This window comes from Hemitrygon akajei, chromosome 4 (assembly GCF_048418815.1).
Source record: "Hemitrygon akajei chromosome 4, sHemAka1.3, whole genome shotgun sequence".
Classification (NCBI taxonomy): domain Eukaryota; kingdom Metazoa; phylum Chordata; class Chondrichthyes; order Myliobatiformes; family Dasyatidae; genus Hemitrygon; species Hemitrygon akajei.
This window is the reverse complement of record NC_133127.1, coordinates 51323418-51346734: the sequence shown is the minus strand read 5'-3', so window position 1 is coordinate 51346734 and position 23317 is coordinate 51323418. Positions and strand designations below refer to the sequence as shown.

The following is a 23317-nucleotide window of genomic DNA, read 5'->3' as shown; positions in this document are numbered from 1 at the left end:
GGGCAAGCGCTGTGAGCATCGTCTGAGTGGTGATCTTGGGTCTTTAGCTCGTTGAGGCTTCAACGAGGAGAAGCTTCAATCTGAGAAAGCAGAAGAAAGAAAATGTCCAGGTTAAGTCTTTTTCATTCCCTTCTTTATATCTGCTCAATTAGGACAGTAGAGATGCCAGGTAGGATAGTTGAATGCTCCTCTTGCGGGTTGTGGGAAGGCAGGGCGACGTCCAGTGTCCATGACAACTACATCTGCGAGAAGTGCATCCAGCTGCAGCTTCTAACCATCTACGCTAAGGAGTTGGACCTGAAACTGGATGAACTCTGGATCATTCGGGAGGCTGAAGAGTTGATAGATAGGACATGTAGAGATGTAGTTACACCCAAGGTGCAGGACACAGAAAACTGGGTGACAGTCAGGAAGGGGAAAGGGGTTAAACAGCCAGTGCAGAGCAGGTATACCACTTTGGATATGGTTGGGGGGGGGTGAGGGAGGGGGAGATGACCTAACAAAGTGAAGTCATAGTGGTCGAGGCTCTGGCACTGAATCTGCCTCTGTAACTCAGGAGGGAAGTGGGATAGAAGAGGCACACTGTGCTGATAGCAGATTCATTTGTTGGGGGTAATGGACAGAAGGTTCTGTGGGCGAGAACGGGATTCTCAGGTGGCATGTTGTCTCCCAGGCACTTGGGTCCAGAATATCTTGGATCAGGTCCTCAGCATTCTTGAGTGGGAGGGTGAACAACCGGAGGTCGTGGTCCAGGGTCAATGGAGGTCATGGAGGTCGTGGTCCATGTAGGTACCAATGACATGAATAGGATGAATGACGAGGTTCTGCATAGGGAGTTCAAACATTTATTTTGTTATCAAAGTATGTATGCAGAATACAACTCTGAGATTTGTCTTCTTCAGATAACCATGAAATACAGAAAAATCATAATAAAGTCGTTGAATGAAAAGACATCAATACCTTCAGCACAAAAAAGAAAAAGAAGCAAAACTCGCAAACTTCAAATTCCCCAACCCCTCCCTCTCACAAAAACTAACAGATCGCCCACCTGGACATGACAGCTAAAATATCAAACCCCTAATCACCCCCCCCCCCCCCAAGCCACAGCTACAGAAAAAAAAAGTGACAATAATATCAGACATCAGCAACGAGAAAGAAAACACAGAATACTGAAGGAGACCATATATACAACAGTCCACAGCAATAACACATCTCGGAATTTTTGAAAACATGCTCCATCAGCATCGAGGGGAGCGACAGCTTGAAGTCAGTCCTTCCGTGGGGAGCAACGGCCGATCCGCGGCTCCTGACCTCCATCCATCCCGTGAAGAGTGACTGCCGACCTGGCCTCTTCTGTATTCGCCTCGATGTGTCGATCTTGCTCAACATTTTGATCAGTGAGAAATGGGATCGATCGTAGCCCTGCGCCCAGTCTGGGACAGCCCACGCTTGCAGTCCTCTCTTGGAACTTTCCTGGGGACAGCAGAGCGCTAGATCACTTGATTCAATTTCAAACCGTAAGTCACAGGCTCCAACAGTTTTAAAACACAATTAAGATAAGAAGAATAAGTAGAAGATGTAGAATAAAATGAAATAATTGACTATCTGGAAGATGTTGCCAGAGGAATCATTGTTTGCTGGTGCCATCTTGAATGAAAGTTGGGTTCTAAGTTAAAGGACAGGACCTCCAGGGTTGTGATCTCATCATGCTCTACCTTTTGATTCCTAACTGTCTGAGGTCTTACCGACATCTGCCTCCGCAACCTCTCCACCAACTGTTCTGGTACTCCAGTTCCCGTCCCACTGCAATTCTAGTTTAAACCCCACCATGCAGCATTAACAAACTTCCCCGCGAGGATATTAGTCCCCTTCTAGTTCAGGTGCCGACCGTCCCTTTTTACAGGTCCCACCCTGCCTGGAAGAGAGCCCAATGATCCAAAAATCTTATGCCCTCCCTCCTGCACTAATTCCTTAGCCACGTATTAAACTCTGTAACTTTCCTAGTTCTGGCATCACTATCACGTGGCATGAGTAGCAATCCTGAGATCACAACCCTAGAGGTCCTGCCCTGTAACTTAGCACCTAACTCCCTGAACTGCCTATGCAGCACCTCGTCATTCATCCTACCCACATCATTGGTACCTACATTGGCCACGACTTCTGGCTGTTCACCCATCCCATCCACCTAAGAATGCCAAGGACTCCACCTGAGATATCCCGGACCCTGTCACCCACGAGGCAGCACACTATCTGTGATTCTTGTTCTCATCCACAGAACCTCTTGACCTTCCCCTAATTAACAAATCCCCCATCGCCATAGTGTGTCTCTTCTCCCCCCTTCCCTTCTGAGTCATAGAGGCAGACTCAGTGCCAGAGACCCAACCACTGTGACTTTCCTCTGTTAGGTCATCAAACACCCCCCACCCCCGACAGTATCCAAAGTGATATTCCTGTTGTTGAGTGGGATAGCCACAGGGGTACTCTGCACTGGCTCCTTAACCCTTTTCCCCTTACTGAACATCACCCAGTTTCCTGTGTCCTGCATCTTGGGTCTAACTACCTCTCTATATGTCCTATCTATCACACCCACAAGCTCCCGAATGATCTGGAGTCCATCCAGTTTCAGCTCCAAATCCTTAACTCAGATTGTTAGAAGCTGCAGCTGGACACACTTCTTGCGAAGAGGACCATTGCACTATACTGTCTGACATCTGTATTGACCTAGCTCAGATATAAAGAAGAGAAGGAAAAAAAAACTTGAGCTTTTCTTTCTTCTGCTTTCTTTCAGTGAAGCCTCGAAGAGCTAAAGCTAAGATCATCACTCTGTGTCCAGACGATGGCTGCTGCGCTTGTCCCTGCCTTCCTTTAATTTGCTCTTACTAATCAATCCCAAACATTGATTGGCCGCTGGTCAAAGCTCTATTACGCTGTTGTGAACTGCTCCTGCCTTTTATCCTTGGGCAGTGAAGCTGTTTGAAGTCCCCTCCTCTCCAAACTTCCGATGACCAGATTGACCACTGGTCAAAGCTCTTTTACACTGCCGCAAACCACTCCTGCCTTTTATCCTCGGGCAGTGAAGCTGTTTGAAGTCCCCTCCTCTCCAAACTTCCGATGACCAGATTGACCACTGGTCAAAGCTCTTTTACACTGCCACAAACCACTCCTGCCTTTTATCCTCGGGCAGTGAAGCTGTTTGAAGTCCCCTCCTCTCCAAACTTCCAATGCCTGGATTGGCTGTTGGACAAAGCTCTACTGCAGGTTGATGGGAGTAGGCAGTTTAAATGGTTTTCAACATGGACTAGATGGGCCTTAGAGCCTGTTATACTTCTCTATGACTCTATATTACTAAGATATTTAATGCACAAGTTCCTCCAGCATTTTGGTGTGTGCTGCTTTAGATTTCCAGCATCTGCAGAATTTCTTGTGTTAATAATAATGGTCAAGCCGAATTTATTCAGAGTTCAAAGGAAATTTATTATCAAAATACATATATGTCACCATATACAACTCTGAGATTCATTTTCTTGTGAGCATTCCCAGTAAACACAAAGAAATGATAGAATCAATGAAAGATACATACAAGATGGACAAACAACCAATGTGCAAAAGACAACACACTGCGCAAATAAAAAAGAATAAATAAGTAAGCAATAAATATTGAGAACATGAGATGAACATTTCTTGAAAGTGAGTCCATAGGTTGTGTTTAGTTCAGTGTCGGGATAAATGAAATTGAGTGAAGTTGTCCCCTCTGGTTCAAGAGCCTGGGTTGAGGGGTAATATCTGTTCCTGAACCTATTGGCATGCACAGGTACAATGGAAAACTTGCAGCAACATCACGGGCTCATTATATCATGAAAGCAGTAGTATTCACAAAAACCTAAACTATTGTACACAATTTCTGCAAGAAAACTCTATTAGAACAAAAAAACCCAATATCCATTTTAGTGCAAAGTGGTCAAAGTTGGCAAACTGTAGTGATTAGTGTTTTGCCAATTGGAAGTCAAGAAATGAATGAATGTGGATGTTGGAGCAGACTGCTCAGTAATTAATGATGCCCACAGGTGTCATGGGACGAGACTATTGTAAGTTCTAAAGGTTCTGTAATGTCCAAAAGCTGAAAGGGTGCTGCATACACTGAGAAATGAGGGACACAGTGCTCAAAGGTAATGAGAAAGCAACACTACCAATAATTTCAGCAGATTATACCCAGAGATCAACAGTGCTAAACTAGATTTTATTTGGGAACTCAGACTTGTAACTTTATGTCTTCACCCAAATTTGAATGGAGGCAGACTATTATCCTCTCCCTCAATGGTTACTGGCTTTTCATTTTACTTCTCCCAGTTAGAAGAGAAGAAAAGACGACATGCAAACTTGCACAACCAGAATTGGCAGAAAGAACAGGCCAATGACTAAGAAGCACAATTCTCTGACCAAGTACAGCAAGATGGAGGTAGTGGATAGCCATTTGTGATTGTAGAGATTCACAAGCAGTTCCAAATTTGGCTGACAATTGAGAAACTGAACGTTTAGTCATGTGTTCAGGGTGAGATTGATGCAATAGGAAATTTTGCAGCAGCCAAAAATGGAAAGCAATAGGGAAAGAATGGGGAAATTGTGGTGAATTAACATAGTTGGCAATGAAAGTAGCACTAGAAGTCAAAGCCAAATTATGGTGATGAGGTTTATAGACACAGTGCACGCCAAGCAACCAGATGTTAGTTCTTTCCTCATGTGTTACATTGGGAGCTTAGAAAGGATTTGAATACAATACATACAGAAAACTCGGTGCAAGAAATTGCAAAGAAGCATCAAGCTGTACAGATCCACAATAAGAGTAGTTAATGTGATCAAGATGTATGGATTGAGAATTTCGAAGAAAACATAAAAAGTATTCTTTGACTGCAATCATTTACAGTTTAGGCTATCAGAATTGTGAGCAACAAGCTGTAGTTACGTTTACAAACACAAGAAATCTGCAGATGCTAGAAATCCAAGCAACAAACACAAAATGCTGGAGGAATTCAGCGGGTCAGGGAACATCTATGGAAAAGAGTGAAGAGTCAACACTTCAGGCCAAGACCCTTCACCGTGACTGGAAAGGAAGGGCGAAGGAGTCAGATTAAGAAGGTAGGGGGAGAGGTGGAAGAAGAATAAGATGGCAAGTGAAAGGTGGAGCAAGGAGAGGGGGAGGGGTGAAGTAAAGAGCTGGGAAGTTGATTGGTGAAAGAGGTAAAGGGCTAGAGAAGCGGGGGATCTGATAGGAGAGGGTAGAGGACCTTAGAAGAAAAGGAAGGGGGAGGAGCATCATAGGGAAGTGATGGGTAGGTAAGGAGAGAAGGTGTGAGAAGGAAACAAGAATGGGGAATGGTAAAGTGGGGTGGTGGTGGTCAATTACTAGAAGTCTGAGAAATTGATGTTCATGCCATCAGGTTGGAGACAACCCATTCCCATTCCGACATGTCAGTCCATGGCCTCTTTTACTGCCATGATAAGGCCACACTCAGGTTGGAAGAAGAACACCTTCCATCTGGATAGCCTCCAACCTCATGGCATGAATATTGATTTTTCCTTCTGGTAAAAAAAATTCCCACCCCCCCCCCTTTCTATTCCCCACTCTGGCTCCTTACCTCTTCTCACCTGCCTATCATCTCCCCTTCTCCTATCAGATTCCTTCCCTCTCCAGCCCTTTATCTTTCCAACTCACCTGGCTTCACCTATTACCTTCTAACTATCTCCTTCCCCTCCACCCATCTTTTTATTCTTCCATCTTCCCCTTCCTTTCCAGTCCTGAAGAAGGGACTCAGCCCGAAATACTGACTGTTTATTCATTTCCATAGATGCTGCCTGATCTGCTGAGTTTTTCCAGCATTTTAGATGTGTTCCTTTAGTTTTCAGTATCTGCTGAATTTTTTGTTTGTGTGGCTGATCCATTTCAGCTTTCCTCTGAGATCCCCATCACTACAGAAATTAACCTTCAGGTAATAGGATTCACATCATATGGCATCAAGAAGCAGCTGAGAGCACTAAAATATCAAAAGTCCATGTGGCTAGACAACATCCCAACTGTTGTACTACAGCTCTGTCAATGGACTGTACACGCAACAGCTTTACCGTTGCTTGAACAAGCCTGTTCCAATACGGTCACATCAATGGCAGTTAATCAATAATACGGAAATAGCTAAATCACACAAATCTAACTGGGTTAAGTGTTGATTACAAGTAAAGTGGTGAAAGGTATCACTGATGGTGCTATCAAGTGGTATTTACAGAAGTCCAGTTTGGGTCTTGCCGGTATCACACTGCACTAGTCTTCATCATCGTCTTGAATCAATCAAGCACCAAGGAGTTGAATATACACTGTAAGTGGTGGGTTCATATTAATGGCCCGTGATACAAAAAAATGCATCAAAGAGCTGTTAAAAGTGAAATTGATGACATCAAGAGGTTGCATGGTTGGAACCATACCTCACACAAAGGAAGATGGTTGCTGATGCTGGTCAACTATCGCGGTCTGAGGCTGTCACTGCAGAGACTCTTCAGGGCAGTGTTTGAGATCCAGCCATTTTCAACTGCTTTATCAGTGACCTTCCTTCCATCATAAAGTCTGAAGTGGGAATTTTAGCTGGACTAGTCTACAATGTTCAGTTCCATTTGCAACGGCTCAGCAAATAAAGACATCCACTACAATGAAGAAATTGAATCAAACTCTCAATAAAAGTGCAGGTAATATCCACCTCACAATGAGAACATCTAATCACTTACTCCTGACAGTCAATATCAGTGCCGTTGTTTGAGTGCCCCACCAACAGCATCCTGAGATGATTATTAACCAGACACAAAAGAGGTCTAGCCACATAAATATTGCAGCTGCAATAGCAGATCAAGGGCTAGATATCTTCTGGGGAGCAAGTTCCCAATCATCCCAAAGCCTATCCATCATACCAGGAATTTCAACTTGCCAGGAGAAAACCTGTTCAATGCCATCTAGGACAAAATAGCTCACTTTCGTGGTATCCCACCTTCACCACGGGCATCGATTTCCTCTTGAGTTTGTTTGATGAAATGTGTACCAGCTACATATCACTCTGCTATTAATCATCAGGGCTTCTCCAGCAGTACTCCAAAACTCAAGTTACAAGATCTTCATACATATGGGAATATACTAGTTGCATAATATACTGTTTAGAAATATATTGTTGTTCCTTCCTCATCAGTAGATCTAAATCCTGGAACTTCCTCCTTGACAGCAACATGGGCTGTCAACAGAAGGAATGCAGCAGGTTAAGAAGCTAACTCATCACCACCACCTTCAGGGCAATTGAGAAATGCAATAAATGCTGGCTTTAGCTGCAATTTCCAGATCTCCAAAAAATGAAAATTTTTAAAAAATTATGTTCTTTATTTTCATTATTGTAAATAGATTTTTTGTGCCAATGCTTCTTTAACATTTAGTTTAATTATTGTACTTCACTTTACAGGCTAATGACAGACAATATAAATATTTGAATTAATAAGCAAATGTATTTAACCTTGTTTCTCTTTATTATTGAGAGATTTAAAACACCCAATCAGTAATTAAAACAAAAGTTTATAAATTAAAATCATATTCATATACTATACTGTATGTACTACTGATAATAAAGGAATGCCAATATTTGTGCATTGTACAACTTCTTGTGGCATTTAACTTATTTTCTTCATGGGGATTTTAACTGGGTTTAATCTTTGTACATCATGCCTTGGGAATGTGTTCCATACCAAGCTCTTTTATTTGGTTGCATAATTGGAGAATTAGTGCTGGATCATGATGTCACTGCCAACAAATCTCGCTATCACTAAGCCAGATATTTTAGAATGCATATTTTGACCTGGAATATCTCATATATGTAACGTAAACCACAGTCTTTGTTAGCTATCCATTGAAGAACTGGAAACAGGTCAGCTGATTCAACATTTCTGAGGTTATATCTAATTATTAGCAATAATAATTACTAGAATTACAGGAAATCATGTTAAATAAAAAGTCAAAAGAAATTCAGGAAAAAGTTGTCGATATATATCCCATTGGATCAATTTTTCTATAGTACATTTCCATATCACATCTAAAAATATGAAAATTAGTGGTTGGAGTCTAAACATCAGAAAATACTTTAAGCATACATCCAATCAAACTCCACATTTGGCTTGAGAGACCAGGTCATAGTTTCAAGTCATTTCAGAAGTGAAAGGTTCTTAGATGTGAACTGCTTATAAGCAAGTGAAAGTTCAGAGCCAAGAAAATGGAAGTGGTGGGTGATAGCAGCCAGTGGATAGATGGGTTGAGCAATGAAGGATGGAGGGGATATGAAAGAAACATTGGATACAGTTACACAGAAAACTGGCATGATTTAATATCAACAGAAATTATGGCTCAAAAGTCAAAAGAAAGTGAGACTAGTGTGAGACAGAGGAAGTATAATAGCTTGCAGCAGAATAGCAATTAGCAAGGGAATTATTGAGCAGTTATCAGCCACAATGACAGTGTGAGAATAAAAATCCTAGACTAAGCAAAAAATATTTACAGAAGCCTAAGAAGGAGGGCGGTTTGGCTTTGCCAAATTTGAGATTTTACTATTGGACAGTTAATATATGATATTTAATATTTTGGACACAAGAATCGACTATAGTAGCTTGCCCACAATGGGTAAATTTGGAATGTAAATCTGTACAAGACTTTTCATTGTTTTCAATTTTAGGATTTTCACTTCCTTTTTCTTTATCTAAATTGAATAAACAAATAACTAATCCTATAGTTAAACATACATTGCAAATTTGGTTTCAATTTCGTAAATTTTTTGGCTTGAATAAGTTCATCTTATCAAGCCCTATAATATCTAACTTTCTTTTTCGGCCCTCTTTTATGGATCAAGCCTTTGTTTTATGGGAAAAAAAAGTATAACATGTTTTCGTGATCTATTTTTAGAGGATAGCTTTATGTCCTTTGAACAGCTATCTAATAAATATAATTTACCTAAAACTCATTTTTTTAGATATTTGCAAGTTAGAAATTTTTTGAATAATGAGTTACAGTCTTTTCCAAAACTATGTCCATCGGACATTACGGAAAGAATTTTAGCTCTGAATCCTTGTCAGAAGGGTTTAGTAGCTGTCATTTATAATATGATCATGAAAATACAGCCAGAAGTATCAGAAAAAATTAAGGAATGGGAAAAAGAACTTCCCTGTCTTATACCCACTGAGCAATGGGAGAAAATTTTACAATTAGTCAATTCTTCTTCTATTTGTGCTAAACATGCCCTAATACAATTTAAGGTTGTACATAGAGCTCATATGTCTAAGGATAAACTTGCTCAATTTTATTCTTATGTTAATCCAACCTGTGACAGATGTCATTCTGATGTTGCTTCATTGACCCATATGTTTTGGTCTTGTCCTTGTTTGTAAAATTACTGGAAAGATATTTTCAGTATTATTTCAACAGTTCTGAATATCAATTTCCAACCACATCCTATTACTGCAATTTTCGGTTTACCAATGGTAGATAATAGTCATTTATCCCCCTCATCTCGTCGAATGATTGCATTTGTTACATTAATGGCTAGAAGATCTATTTTATTGAATTGGAAAGAAATTAATCCTCCAACTATATTTCAGTGGTTTTCTCAAACTATCTCTTGTTTGAGCTTAGAAAAAATTAGAAGTGTTGTCTTTGATCCTTCAGTTAAATTTGAAGAAACTCAACATTTTCATATGAGTTAAATTGTCTTTTCCTAAACCTCACTTTTATTATCCTTAATTATTTGGATGGAGGTTCGGAGTTATTGGCACTTCTGTATATATTTGACATTATGCAATGGCCCGTGTTGGTTAGTGTTTTTTTTTTCTTTTTTTGGGTTTTTTTAATTTCTTTTGTTCATAAATACTATGAGTTTGGGAGGTTATTATATATTGATTATCATATATTTGAATGTCTAAACTATTAACTATGTACTCTCAAACTCTCTGTATTCATGTTTCATTTATGTTTGCTTAAAAATTAATAAAAAGATTTAAAAGAAAGAAAAGAAAGACAGTGTGAGAATTGGATGGAGTGACTGATCCTTTGCTGAGGCCGAAAGTCTTTTCAGAACCTACCTTATAGAAGGTAGTATACTGTAATTGACAGAGATGACAGGTACAAGAAACTGAGATTAAAATAACCCTAAACTTAAAGTATTATGGGAAAAAATATAATTATGAGATGCAGGAGCTTACGGCAGATGCTGGTGAAATTGAATTAGAAGAATTGTAAATAAACCATGAAAAAGTTAGTATTGTTTAAAAAACATATTGACTGAATAAGTAACTAAAGTAATATAGACAACTTGAATTTATACAAAATCCTTAATGTATGAAATTTAAAATATAATGTATAATTGTTTATATAATTTATTGATATGAATTTGAAATTATTCTTCCAGAACTTAAAAGCATACCCAAAATGCTGGAGGAAATTTGCAGGTCAGGCAGCATCCATGGAAATGAACAAACAGTTGACGTTTTGGGCCGAGACCCTTCTTCAGGACTCAATGATCATTATACTAGTGTACAAAGGAACATCAAAATATTAGATTATTGGAAATCTGAAAATAAATAGCTGATACTAACTTGCTTCAGGGGATAAGACTGTAGGTTCAATTCCTGCTCCAGGGACTTTACACACAAAATCTAGGCTAGCAGTTAGAAAGCAGTTTACCAAGGCCTGAAATCCTTCCACTGAATGTCAAAGATGCCTATTGTATTACTCTTTCTTGTTCAACATTTATTTTTTAAACAAAATAATAACCTGGATATCACAGTATTGTCCATGGTACCATCAACAGTAAAGGTTTCTGGAACATACTAAGGAGTGACAGGAGTACAAATATGTAGTCAGTTCAATTTTCTAGCTGCCTTGAAACTCCAGCCATATAACTTATTGTTTACAAGTCCTGTATGATTTGGTAAACATTTACAACTTTTGCACTCTGTATTGGAGAAAAAATTTCAGACATGATTCACTGACGTTTTCTGGATTCAATTAACCATGGATATGTTGAGAACTTTCCTGTTCATACCACAGCAAGGACCCCTGAAGTTTGAACGTTTGATGTGCAGAAAACCAGGATATCATCTTCAGACACGAGGAAATTTGCAGATGCAACACACACAAAATGCTGGTGGAACGGGCATTTCCTATAGATGCCAGACAGCATCTATAGGAAGAAGTACAGTCGACATTTCGGGCCGAGACCCTTCGTCAGGACAAACTGAAAGAAGAGATAGTAAGAGATTTGAAAGTGGGAGGGGGAGGGGAGATCTGAAATGATAGAAGACAGGAGGGGGTGGGGTGAAGCTAAGAGCTGGAAAGTTGATTGGCAAAAGGGATACACAGCTGGAGAGGGAGAAGATCATGAGATGGGAGGCCTAGGGAGAAAGAAAGGTGAAGGGGAGCACCAGAGGGAGATGGAGAGCAGGCAAGTAGTGATTGTGAGAGGGACAAAGAGAGAAAAATAATGGGGAAAAATATATACACACACACACACACACACACAAACAAATAAATAAATAAATAAATCAGGGATGGGGGGAAGAAGGGGAGGAGGGGCATTAATGGGTTAGAGAAATCAATGTTCATGCCGTCAGGTTGGAGGCTACCCCGACGGAATATAAGGTGTTGTTCCTCCAACTTGAGTGTGGCTTTATCTTGACAGTAGAGGAGGCCATGGATTGACATATCTTTAGAGTATCATCTTCAGGTTAGAATTACACAGCTATGCTTTGCAAACAGGTTCCCTCGGATTAGATCAGATTAGTTTACTCTCTTACTTTGAGTTGCTCTGAAATTCCTTGTTCACGAGCTCAGCATAAGTAGTATACAGTACGAAATAATACAATAAAGAATAATAAATAAAACAATAAATACGAGTACAGAGAGCAGAATGGTGAAAAGCCTTTAGTTTAATCTGAAGTAGTGTAAAAATGATGCTAAAATGACAATAACAGAATAATCCAGAGGTAGAGTGAAGATTACGTAGCGGCACCCGCCAGGATGATTTGATTTTAAGGCTACCGGCGCACGCTGGAATGGTAGAGACCAGGCTGCCCGACCTCAGGAGGCGATGGACTGAGTCTGCTACGGAGCAAATGGAAGGCAGCCTGGACGTCATGGGCAGAAGGGCCTACTTCCCTGCTACTTGACTCTAGGTAGGACGGAGCCGGTGGCTCTGGAAACCATTTGTTCCTGTTTGCATTGGTGGTCAAACTTAAGCAGTAGCGTAACCGTGCAACCCGGAGAGACCGTCTGGGGAGCGCGCGGGCGGGGTCGCGCACACGCCGATGACGCAATGCTCTGAGTGCGCGCACGTTGACGCCGGTCGCGGAGTCACCTTTTGTGGGGGCGCTCGCTCGCGATTTGAGTTTGCTATGGCGGTAGAGCCGGCCCAGGTAGGCGGTGTGTCCGGGGCCTCCGTGTCTGGCTTCCTGTTGGGATCATTAGCCTTCCAATCCTTCAACGCCGATTCGGACGCGGTGAGTACGCTGGGCCGGAGCGCTCAACAGCTTCCGGAGGCACCACTGCAGCTGGCGAAGCCCGGAAGCAGAGACACTCGGCCCGGTGGTCCCTTTCCCTACATCTTCGTGTCAACATCCTTCCTGAGTCTGTTCTTCCACCCCCATTCCATTGCCCCGAGGAACTTCCCCATTATCTACTCCCATTCCACTCTTTCCACCACATTCAATTCTTTCTCTCCACTCCCTGAGGAACTTCACCCTTCTCTCATATTACTCCACTGGGAAAACGTTCCAGCTACCCAGTTTCCCTCATCCCTACCTCCTCCCCCCCCCCCCCCCGGGAACTGTCCCATACCATTGGGCTTCCCATCTCCCCATCCCACCGTGCCAGGGAATCTGGACCCCATAATTCCCAGGGATCTTATTCCCTCTGTCTGGTGATTTGCCCAAGTTCAAATGAGTAACCTTCCCTCCATCCCTGTCCCTAGATACATTTCCCTTCCCTTTTTATTCTAACCTTCTTGTGGGTCTTCCACCCTCCCCTATCTGAAGGGTATCATTCCTGCCTCACCCTGTCCCTTCTCCCCACCCCATTCTGCATCTCTCTCACACCCCACTTTTCCCAGTGTTGCTTCCCACTGGTGTCTTTTAACCATCTCCCTCTCTTCCAGAGGTTCTCGCTACTTGCTTCCTACCCAACATTCTCTCCTCCATCCTCCCTCCTGCCCCACACCAACCATCTGCCTTTCGGTCTCTGCCCACCCTTTTTGTTTCCTTGTCCTCTTTTTTTACCCACTTCATTGCCACTTGACCTGTCTCAAACATTTAGCCATCTCTGCCTTATTTAACCTAAGCAGCACAGAAGGTTAAAAATTGTGGGCTAATGAGCTGGCTTGAGGAGAATTCTGTTCATTTCATAAAAATGACTAAAGGATTTACACTTGTTGGCACACAGGACTGAAGACGAATAGAGTAGAATCCTTATGCAAGACTCCCTGAAGGTTAATTTACAGGCTGAGTCAGTGGTAAAGAAGGCATATGCAGTGTTAGCATTTATCTCAAGTGGAATAGAATATAAAAGCAAGGAAGTAACGCTGAGTCTTTATAAGACACTAGTCAGACAGCTGTTGGAGTATTGTAAACAGTTTTGGGCCCCATATCTCAGAAAGGATGTGTTGTCATTGGAGAGAGTCCAGAGGGGGTTCACAAGGATGTTTCCAGGATTGAAGGGTTAACATATAAGGAACATTTGGCAGCTTTGGGATTGTACTCACTAGCATTTAGAAGAATGTGGGACGGGATCGCATTGAAATCTACCGAATGTTGAAAGGACTAGATTGGGTAGATGTGGAGAGGATATTTCCAATGGTAGGGGTATCCAGAACTAGAGAACACAGCCTCAAGATTAAGGGGTGACCTTTTTAGAACAGGGGTAAGAAGAAATTTGTTTAGCCAGAGAGTAATGAATCTGTGGAATGCTCTGCCACAAACTGTGTTGGAGGACAAGTCCATGGGTATATTTAAAGTGGAAGTTAATAGTTTCCTGATTGGTAAGGGCATCAAAGGATGTGGCAAGAAGGCAGGTGTATGGGGTTAAGTGGGATCCGGAATCAGCCATGAGGGCATGGTGGAGCAGACTCGATGGGCTGATTGGCCTAATTCTGCTCCTATATTTTATGGTCTAATATGTAAGTGGTTAATGTTGTGGTGTACATGTGTTTTTTTTAATTATGCTATCATGTAATCTTGTTTTTTTTTCCGAGCAGATTGGATAGACCACATGTAATCTTGATAGAATTGACCTGCCTAACTTTAAAGTACCAGATGCAGTTAAGAGAACATTACATTGCCATCTAATTTAACTGCATCTTGCATGATGTTCAAACCAGACCTGGACATGAAATCATGCCTTGGAGGAGTCTGGTTCGGCATTTAGGAGCCAAAAGACAGGGTTTGAGTGGTACTATGCATTTGAAGACAGAGTGCATTGATATTGGAGTGAGGGAGAGTATGGGTCTGCACACATTCAGGGAGTAAGAAAATATTACAAGGGGTTATTAATTGATCAAGCCAGCAAGTTGCAGACTGAGAGAGTCTTTGTAGTGAGCTGGATTTTTATGGAAGGTATGGCATCCTACATGTGTCTAAGGCTCTCTGTTTCCTTCCTATATTCTGACTCATCATTATAGGAGATATGGCCCACTATGGTGGTATCATCTGCAAACTTGTAGGTGCAGTTAGAGCAAAATCTGGACACGCAGTTGTGAGAGCAGAGGGAGTAGAGTACGGGGCTAAGGACTCCGCCTTGTGGGGCACCAATGTTGAAAATAATCATGGCATAAGTGTTGCTGCTGATTGTTACTGATTGCGGCCATTGGTCAGGAAGTCAAGGATCCAGTTACAAAGGGAAGTGTTGAGTCTTAGGTCTTGGAGTTTAGAGATGAGTTTGCTTATAGTTATAGTTTTAAAAGCAGAGCTGTCGTCAGTAAATAAGTCTAGCATAGATATCTTTACTGTCAAGATGCTCAAAGACTTTCCATAGACTGATCTTGTATCTGTAACTCTGATTGTGGGTTCTGTGACAGCTGTAGGTATGGGTAATGACATTCCAATCTCCTCTTCAAAACATGCAGAGAATGCATTAATCTCATTGGGAAGAGAGGTGCTGTTGCTGCAGTGCTCCCCAAATTTGTTCTGTAGTCCATTTATTGCATGTAAGCCCTGTCACAATTGATGGCTGCTTTGGAACTCTATCTTAGACTGTTTGTTGGCATACCTAATAGCTTAAAGGAAGTCATATCTCGACTTCTCATACTGGTCAGGATTACCTAATTTGAGTGCTATGATCCTAGGTGAATGGATCTCCTAGTTCATTCATGGTGATCCATCCAGACCAAACCTGTGCTGTACTGGGCAGGAAGATCTCAGACAGCCTCGTGCTGCTGAGGGACACCATCGCCTACGTGTAGGACGGGGGTGGACGCCAGCCTGGTCAGCTTGGACCAGGAGAAAGCCTTCGACAGAATATCGCATGTGTACGTGGCGGATGTACTCTCCAAGATGGGATTTGGGGAGGGAATCTGGAATTGGATCAAACTGCTCTACACAGACATCTGTAGTGCAGTCCAGGTCAACGGGTGGGAAACAGACAGCTTCCCCATCAGGTCTGGAGTCAGGCAGGGCTGCCCTCTCTCCCCTGTCTTGTTCGTGTGCTGCATAGAGCCCTTTGCCGAAGCCATCAGGAGGGATGAGGGCATGAGGGTTGACGCTGCCAGGCAGTGGAGGGACCCAAGTCAAAACCTCCCTGTACATGGACAACATCACCGTCTTCTGCTCTGATCTGAGGTCGGTTCGCAGGCTGATCAGCATCTGCAAGCAGTTTGAGCAGGCGTCGGGGGCCAGGGTCAGCCGCATGAAGAGCGAAGCCATGCTCTTCGGCAACTGGCCCGACCAATCCAGCGTCCCCTTCACCATCAGATCTGATCACGTGAAGGTGTTGGCGATCTGGTTCGGAGGGGCCGAGGCGTTCAACAAGAACTGGCAGGAGTGGACTGCCAAGGTCAAACAGAAAGGGGGGCTGTGGGGAGGGCGCTCCCTATCAATAACAGGCAAGAACCTGGTCATCAGGTGTGAGGTGCTCTCAGGGCTGCTGTACTTGGCACAGGTGTGGCCACTCCCCCACTCCTTCAGCTTGAAAATCACCCGAGCCGTCTTCAGATTTGTCTGGGGATCAAAGATGGAGCGGGTCAGATGGACCACCATGCACAAGTCCCTGGACAACAGGGGCAAAAACGTTCCCAATGTCGCCCTCACCCTGATGGCCATCTTCGTGTGTGGCTGCATCAGGTTGTGTGTGGATCCCAGGTACGTGGGCACCAAGTACCACTATGTGCCCAGGTTCTACCTGTTGCCCTGGCTACGAAGGATGGGTCTGGCCCCTTTCCTCCGCAACACCCCTATCAGCTGGTCGTTGCCGCCATACTTGTCCTTTGTAGAGAAGTTCTTTCAGGTCAACGCCTTTGACCACAGGGCCATCAGGCAGTGGTCAGCACGTAAGGTCCTGCAGGCACTGCAGGAGAAGGATGTGATGGACACAGTAGGGTGGTTCCCTGAGCAGACCATCCAGTTCATCTGGCAAAATGCCTCATAGCCAGACCTCACCAACAGGCACCAAGACCTCACCTGGCTGGCGGTGAGAGGGGCCCTCTCAGTCCGATCCCTCCTGTATGCCCGGAACATCGTCTCCACATCCCACTGCCCACGGGAGGACTGCAGTGAGGAAGAGTTGGTGACCCACTTCTTTGTGCACTGTGGGTTTGCGGAGAAGGCGTGGAGGAGGATGGAAGGGACAGTGTCGAGGTTCATCCCCAGCAGCTGCGTAACATGGGACTCTCTGATCTACGGGCTGTTCCCGGGGGGACACACGGAGACCACGATGCTGCTGGCAGATCATCAACTCGGTGAAAGATGCCCTTTGGTTGGCCAAAAACTTGATGGTCTACCAGCACACGGGGATGTCCGTGGGGGAATGCTGCCGACTGGCACATTCTCGGCTGCAGGAATACCTGCTGAGAGATGCACTGAAACTTGGTGCAGCCACCGTAAGGGCCCGGTGGGGAAGGACCACAGTCTAGGGTTCTTCTCCCACAGGAGTTGAGGGGTTGGGAGGGCGGGGTGTATACTCCTCAACAAGTGTATGTAAATATGAAGCAACAGAGTGCCACCTGGGGGCAAAAGTGTGGAAATGTAAAGACTGTAATGGAGACATTTGTAAAAGACTTAGAGTCATTGAATGGTTTATTGTATATAATTATATTTTTGAATAAATTATATTTTGTTTTTTTAAAAAAATCATGGTTTCCAGTTTGGCAGCAACCTGGGATTGTCCTCTTTAGTACACAGTCCTCAACACATGTGCTGCTAAAGTCTGTGATGGTAGTGGCATACTCATCTGGGATGGCTACAGAATCTTTGAACATGGAGCGATCTTATCAACACAGAGCAGTTGTGTAGAAGCTGCTCATATCGGCACTATATGACCTTTTCGATGTCAGATCCTGGTCTTTCCACTTCTGTTTGTCTGCTGGGAAAAGGAGCACAGCCTGACAGTCTGGTTTGCCAAAGTTTCACAGTGAAATGAAGTTAGAGCTCAATATTTACTGGAGTGCACTTAAGGTTATGAAAGGCACTATATAACTACAAGTTTTTTTTTCTCTCTGCAAAGGTACTATTTAAAGGGTATGTATTGGTTAGAGCATGAAATTAAACCTTGCACCCACTAAAATATGGTTTCTGACTATGATGGTGGTGTAGGAACCAAAAACTTTTGATTCAAAAAATGTATTTGCACAGTTTTAGCTATTGCATTTGGATTGATAGATGAATGCTAATTATTTCATAATCCTCAAAAAATGTAGCAGTGATGAAAGGTGGCAGGCTGTGTTAAAGACCACCGGTGTTAACATATAATCCATATGCATTGTTCTAAGTAAAACACAGTTGTAGTGCTTGATTTATCTCTTTTCTTTTTAACAACGTATCCTATCAGTGGAATAAAGATGTAATATGTTAGAAAACTATTGAAATCCATGTTTTGTTTCTCTTTGAAAGGAGGGGTTTCTCCTTGGTGAAATCAAAACAGAAGCGAAAAACAGCATTACTGATTTTCAGATGGATGATATTGAGGTTGTATATACTATAGGTAAGTTATTTCATTAGCTGTGTGAATTCCTTTGTAGGGATTAAAAACAATTTCATTATGTAATCCCTACAATTGGAATTAATGAATGTGAATTAATTTTGTTCATATTTTTAAAACTGGCAGACTTATACCAGACACTCTGGAGTCAGAGTGAGTGTTAAACGTAATGAGTGTGACTGTACATTTGATGAGTCCATTGAACAGAATAGCAGTGTGACGATACTAATTAAATTTTCCTGATGATTTAGTGGGTTAGTGCACAATGTTTTGTAATAAAGTAACTACACATTGTTGGTGTTTGCTGCATTAGCTGACCTGAGCTAGACAACTGTATGAATCCTACAAATATCTCTGTCTCTGTGTTGCTACCTTGTGTGTCTGTCATCATCTGTGAGCTGATGTATTGTTTCACTGTCATCATCTACATTAGGAGTTCCCAACCTGTGGTCCACGGACCCCTTAATGCTATTGTTCCATGGCATAAAAAAGATTGTGAACCCCCGATCTACATGGAGGTTCAATGTCCATAGTCAGCCCGAGGATGGGTTCAAAATGGTATAAGAAGAAATTAGGAGGCAAGATAGTAGCTAAAAGCAAAGAAAATAATTAAAGGCAAGTAGAGTAATAGACTCGAAGCAAATCCCATAACCTGGAGTTTGGAACAGTGCCAACTGTGGAGCAAAATAAATAGGGGATGAGCAAGAGGTCTGAATTAGAAGAAGACTTGGTCTTGGAGGGACTAGAACAAAGATGATACAAATGGAGTGAGGCCAATGGGAGAATTTGAAAAGGAGTATGAGGATTTTGAGATGTTACTATTGTGGAAGACAACAATGAAATTGTGTTGGGAGTGGAAGCAGTTGGGATGGGTGGACTGAGTTCCAGCAGCCAGTCCAAAGGTTTTTACTGTTTTATGAGCCAGGCTTGTTGGAGAATCATTAAAAAATATATAGTATTTGTCTTAAATCAATTGCAAGCCTGTATTATGTCTCTAAAGAAGTTCTTCTCATGGTGAAATTCTATATCTTGTATCTCAATGTTCATTTTACTAAGTGTATAATATTTTTGAAACTTATGCTTTTGGAGAACATACCCTGCTTTGCAGGGATTTTATTTAAAAGGATGTTTAAGCCCCAACTTGAATTTAGCAGATTAAAGGGGAACCTGATTGAAACAAATATGATTTTGAGTTGTCTCTTCAGGATGTATATGGAGAGGCTTTATTTTGAAGATTGACAATCTTATGAACTCTTCAATATGAGTTGTAGAGTTTTAAGCATTTTTAAGACTGAGGTAGATACTTGATAGTTGAGGTAAAATGCTACCATGAGGGAGTCTGGAATGCAGAAGTAGGTTAAACTAAGAGTATTATTGATGCTAATATCTGATGGGGAAGGCCTGAAAGGTCAAGTGGCCTACTGCTGCTTCTAATATACCAAGATTTTGAAGTTTTAGCAAAGACAGTAGAGGAGATAAAATAAGTATATCACAGGGACGATATCACAGCAGCACTCAGAGGAGACATAATGGAGGGGTCAGATACTGAGTTCATTTGGGTGGAACTCAGGAATAGGAAGGGTGATGGAATTGTACTACAGACTCCCTAATAGCTGTCAGGACTTTGAGGAACAAATATGTAATCAGGTTAAGGAAAAGTGTAAAAATAATAAGGCTGTTTTCATGGGGGATTTCAACTTCCCTAGTGTAACTGTGACCCTTTTAGTGTAAGAGATTTAGACAGGGATAAATTTGTTAAGTCCATCCAGGAAGACTTTTTAAATCAAAATGTGGAGAGTCCAAGGAGTGGAGGGGCTGTACTGGACCTGGTGTTGGCTAATGAATCTGGCCATGTGACTGACCTTTCAGTAGATGAACAGTTAGAGAACAGTGATTACAGCTGCTTATCTTTATAGATGAGGGTAAGTATGGTTCTTGTGGAAGAGTTTGTAATTGGAGTAGGGTAAATTATGGGGGCATTAGGGAGGAACTAAGAAGTGTAATTTGTGAGGACCAAGGAGATCGGTGCTGAGTATATAATACGTTAGGGTGTTTGAAGGTCAAGGAGGAAGAAGGGTTGGGCCTCCTAATGAGTATGAAGGGGAATAAGTACCCAGGGCCTGATGGGATTTACCCTATGTATTGAAGGAGGCAAGGGGTGAGGTTGCTGGGCCCTTGACCAGTATCTTTGTGCCTCTCTAGCCACAGGCAAGGTCCCGGAGGACTGGTGAGTGGCTAATGTACTTTTATTTAAGAAGAGAACAAGGGAAAATCCTAGAAACTATAGACCAGTGAGTCTCACAACGGTTGCAGGGAAATTGCTGGAGAAAATTCGTAGGGATAGGATATCTGAGCATTTAGAAGCCCTCATTTAATTAGGGAGAGCCAGCATGGTTCTGTGCAAGGCAGGTCATGCCTTAACAATTTGATTGAGTTTTTTGAAAAGGTTATAAAAGAGATTGTTGAGGGTAGGGAAGTGAATGTTGTCTATGTGGATTTTAGTAAGATATTTGACAAAGTCCGTCATGGGAGTCTAATCCAGAAGATTAAGATGCATGGGATCTGTGGCAAATCGGTTGTTTGGATTCAGGACTGACTTGCACATAGAAGACAGAGGGTCTTATCTGAGCTGGAGATTTGTAATTAGAGTTCCACAGAGATTTGTGCTGGGACTTCTGTTGTTTGTAATGTATGTAAATGGCATCAATGAAAATGTAGATGGGTAGGTTAATAAATTTGTGGACGATGTCTAGTTTCGTGGAGTTGTGGATACAGCATGATAGAGGTCAGTTGCAGATATGGGCAGAGAAAAGGCAGATGGAGCTTAACCCAGATAAATGTGAGGTGTTGCACCTCGGTAGGGCAAATGCAAGGAGACAGTATATTCTTAAGGGCAAGGTCCTTAACAGAGTTGCTGAGCAGAGAAATCTTGGGATCCAAGTTCACAGCTCCTTGAAAGTGGCTACACAGGTCCATAAGCTGCTTAGGAAGGCCTATGAAGTACTTGCTTTTATTAGTTGAGGCATTGAGTACAAAAGTCAGGAGGTTATATTACAACTTTATAAAACTCCACTTAGGCCAAATCTGGGGTATTGCATACAGTTCTGGTTGCCCCACTATAGGAAGGATGTTCAGGCTTTGGAGAGGGTGCAGAAGAGGTTTACCAGGATGCTGCCTGGTTTAGAGGGCATGTGCTATTCTGAGAAACTGGATAAACTTGTTTGTTTTCTCTGGAGTGTTGAGGCGGAGGGGACATCTAATATGTGGTTTGGGCATAGACAGAGTTGGCAGAGAGTATCTGTCTCCTGGGGTTGAATTGTCTAATACCAGAGGGCACACATTGAAGGTGTGCGAGGGGTAAATTTTTTTACTCAAAGTCATGGATGCCTGGAATGAACTGCCTGGTATGGTAGAGGCTTTTAAGAGGTGTTTGGATAGGCACCTGGATGTAAAGAAGATGGAGGAATATGGACATGGTGTAGGAATTAGTGTTTGGGTGTTTTTGATTTGCTCTTTAGCTGGTTCAGCACAACATTGTGGGATGAATGGCCTGTTCGTGTTCTGTACTCTTCTGTGTTCTAATGTGTATGTTTGTGTGTATGTATGCATGTTCATGTAAAAATAAGTGTTGCATTCCTTATGGATTTACTACATTTGTATATGTCACAGATCTGTGAGTTTCACTTTTAATGTTATTACTTGGTTTACTTATGTTTCTTATTTTACTTTCAGGAATAGGCAATGGTTAAACAGCAAATGTACCATGATACAAGCATTTGAGCATGTTTATCCAGTGTCAGTTTTTTTTTCATTTAATGCTAATGTTCTTGTCAATGATAAGGTTTGGAGTAACAGAACCATTTAAGGACACAGTAACTTGTGTGGTGTCATTTGCTGATATTAATTGAGCTCGCTCAGAATGTAACTGTGAATGGCCTTTAAAGGATAAAGGAAACAATTTTGTAAATGAAAACATGAATCCCCTCTGACCCTTCTGTACAATTTCCCTCCTGGAAGTTGGTATTACATGTGAAAATTATTATTCCCCTCTGAACTTTGATATGTATTTTTCCCCTCTAGATATACAGAAACATATTCCATGTTACTGGCTATTCAGGTACGTGAGCTCAGTTGATAGCTACTCTTGCTCCTAAAAATGTCACAGCTCTTGATTCCAGTGGGAATTGTTCATTCAGTTTTCACTTGATTCATGGAAAACACACACCTGCTTTATTTTATGTTTTGAGGTTTTTTTTGCAATTTCAAACTGAGCCTGTGGAAAATACTTGTGCTGCTTAGATGAAATAAATTTTACACTCTGTAAACATCTTACTTGAAAGCATCATTGTGCACTGAAACACAAAATCCTGAATTACAGGATGGTTTCTACTTTATGCTGTTCCAATTCTAATGTGAACTCCGAAAGTAAATGGTTAGTGGGAGTGAGTTCAGTCTCAAGTCAAATAAATACCTGGGGCTTTAATGGGAACATGATAGTTTGTATTCTTACTCAAGATTACTTTCTAATATTGATCTTGTAAACTGGTTTATTATTTTCATGTGTACTGAGGTACGATGAAAAACTTCCTTCCACACAGATCAGTTCATCACATCACAAAATCAAGGTAGTACAAGAGAAAACAATGCAGAATAAAGTGTTACAGTTGCACAAAGTGCTTTGCAGGCAGACAATATGTTGCAAGGCTAAGACAAGGTAGATTGTGAGGTCAATAGTCCATTTTGTATTAAGGGATGAAGGAAGCAGTTCTTGAGCCTGGTGGTAGTATGCGTTTTCAGGTTTTTGTATCTTCTGCCTGATGGAAGAGAAGAGGGAAGAAGAAAGAATGTCTGGGGCATCTGGGATCTTTGATTAAGTTGGATGCTTTACTGAGGCATCAAAAGTATGTAAACAGAGCCTGTGGAGGGAAGACTGGTTTCTATGAAGTGCTGAGCTGTATTCTTGACTCTGGTTTCTTGCAGTGTTCGGCATAGCAGTTGCCATACCAAGCCATGATACATCGAGATAGGTGCTTTTAGGAAAAAGAACGATGACTCCTATCGAGTTGAGTTGATAGTGGAGGG

General features: G+C 42.1%; 1 protein-coding gene across 2 annotated transcripts in view; it reads left to right on the top strand.

The window, feature by feature from the left end:
• The first annotated feature begins 12378 nt into the window (after positions 1-12378).
• The window catches only part of abraxas1 (abraxas 1, BRCA1 A complex subunit), a 40392-nt gene continuing 29453 nt past the window's right edge, over positions 12379-23317 (top strand). The window contains exons 1-3 of one of the 2 annotated variants that reach the window (XM_073042582.1): positions 12379-12555; positions 18148-18238; positions 22316-22352. In XM_073042582.1, coding sequence (XP_072898683.1) covers positions 12451-12555; positions 18148-18238; positions 22316-22352 — 233 coding nt within the window. In that variant the 5' untranslated portion in view covers positions 12379-12450. The remainder of the gene's footprint in view (positions 12556-18147; positions 18239-22315; positions 22353-23317) is intronic. The other variant, XM_073042583.1, reaches the window with a different exon arrangement.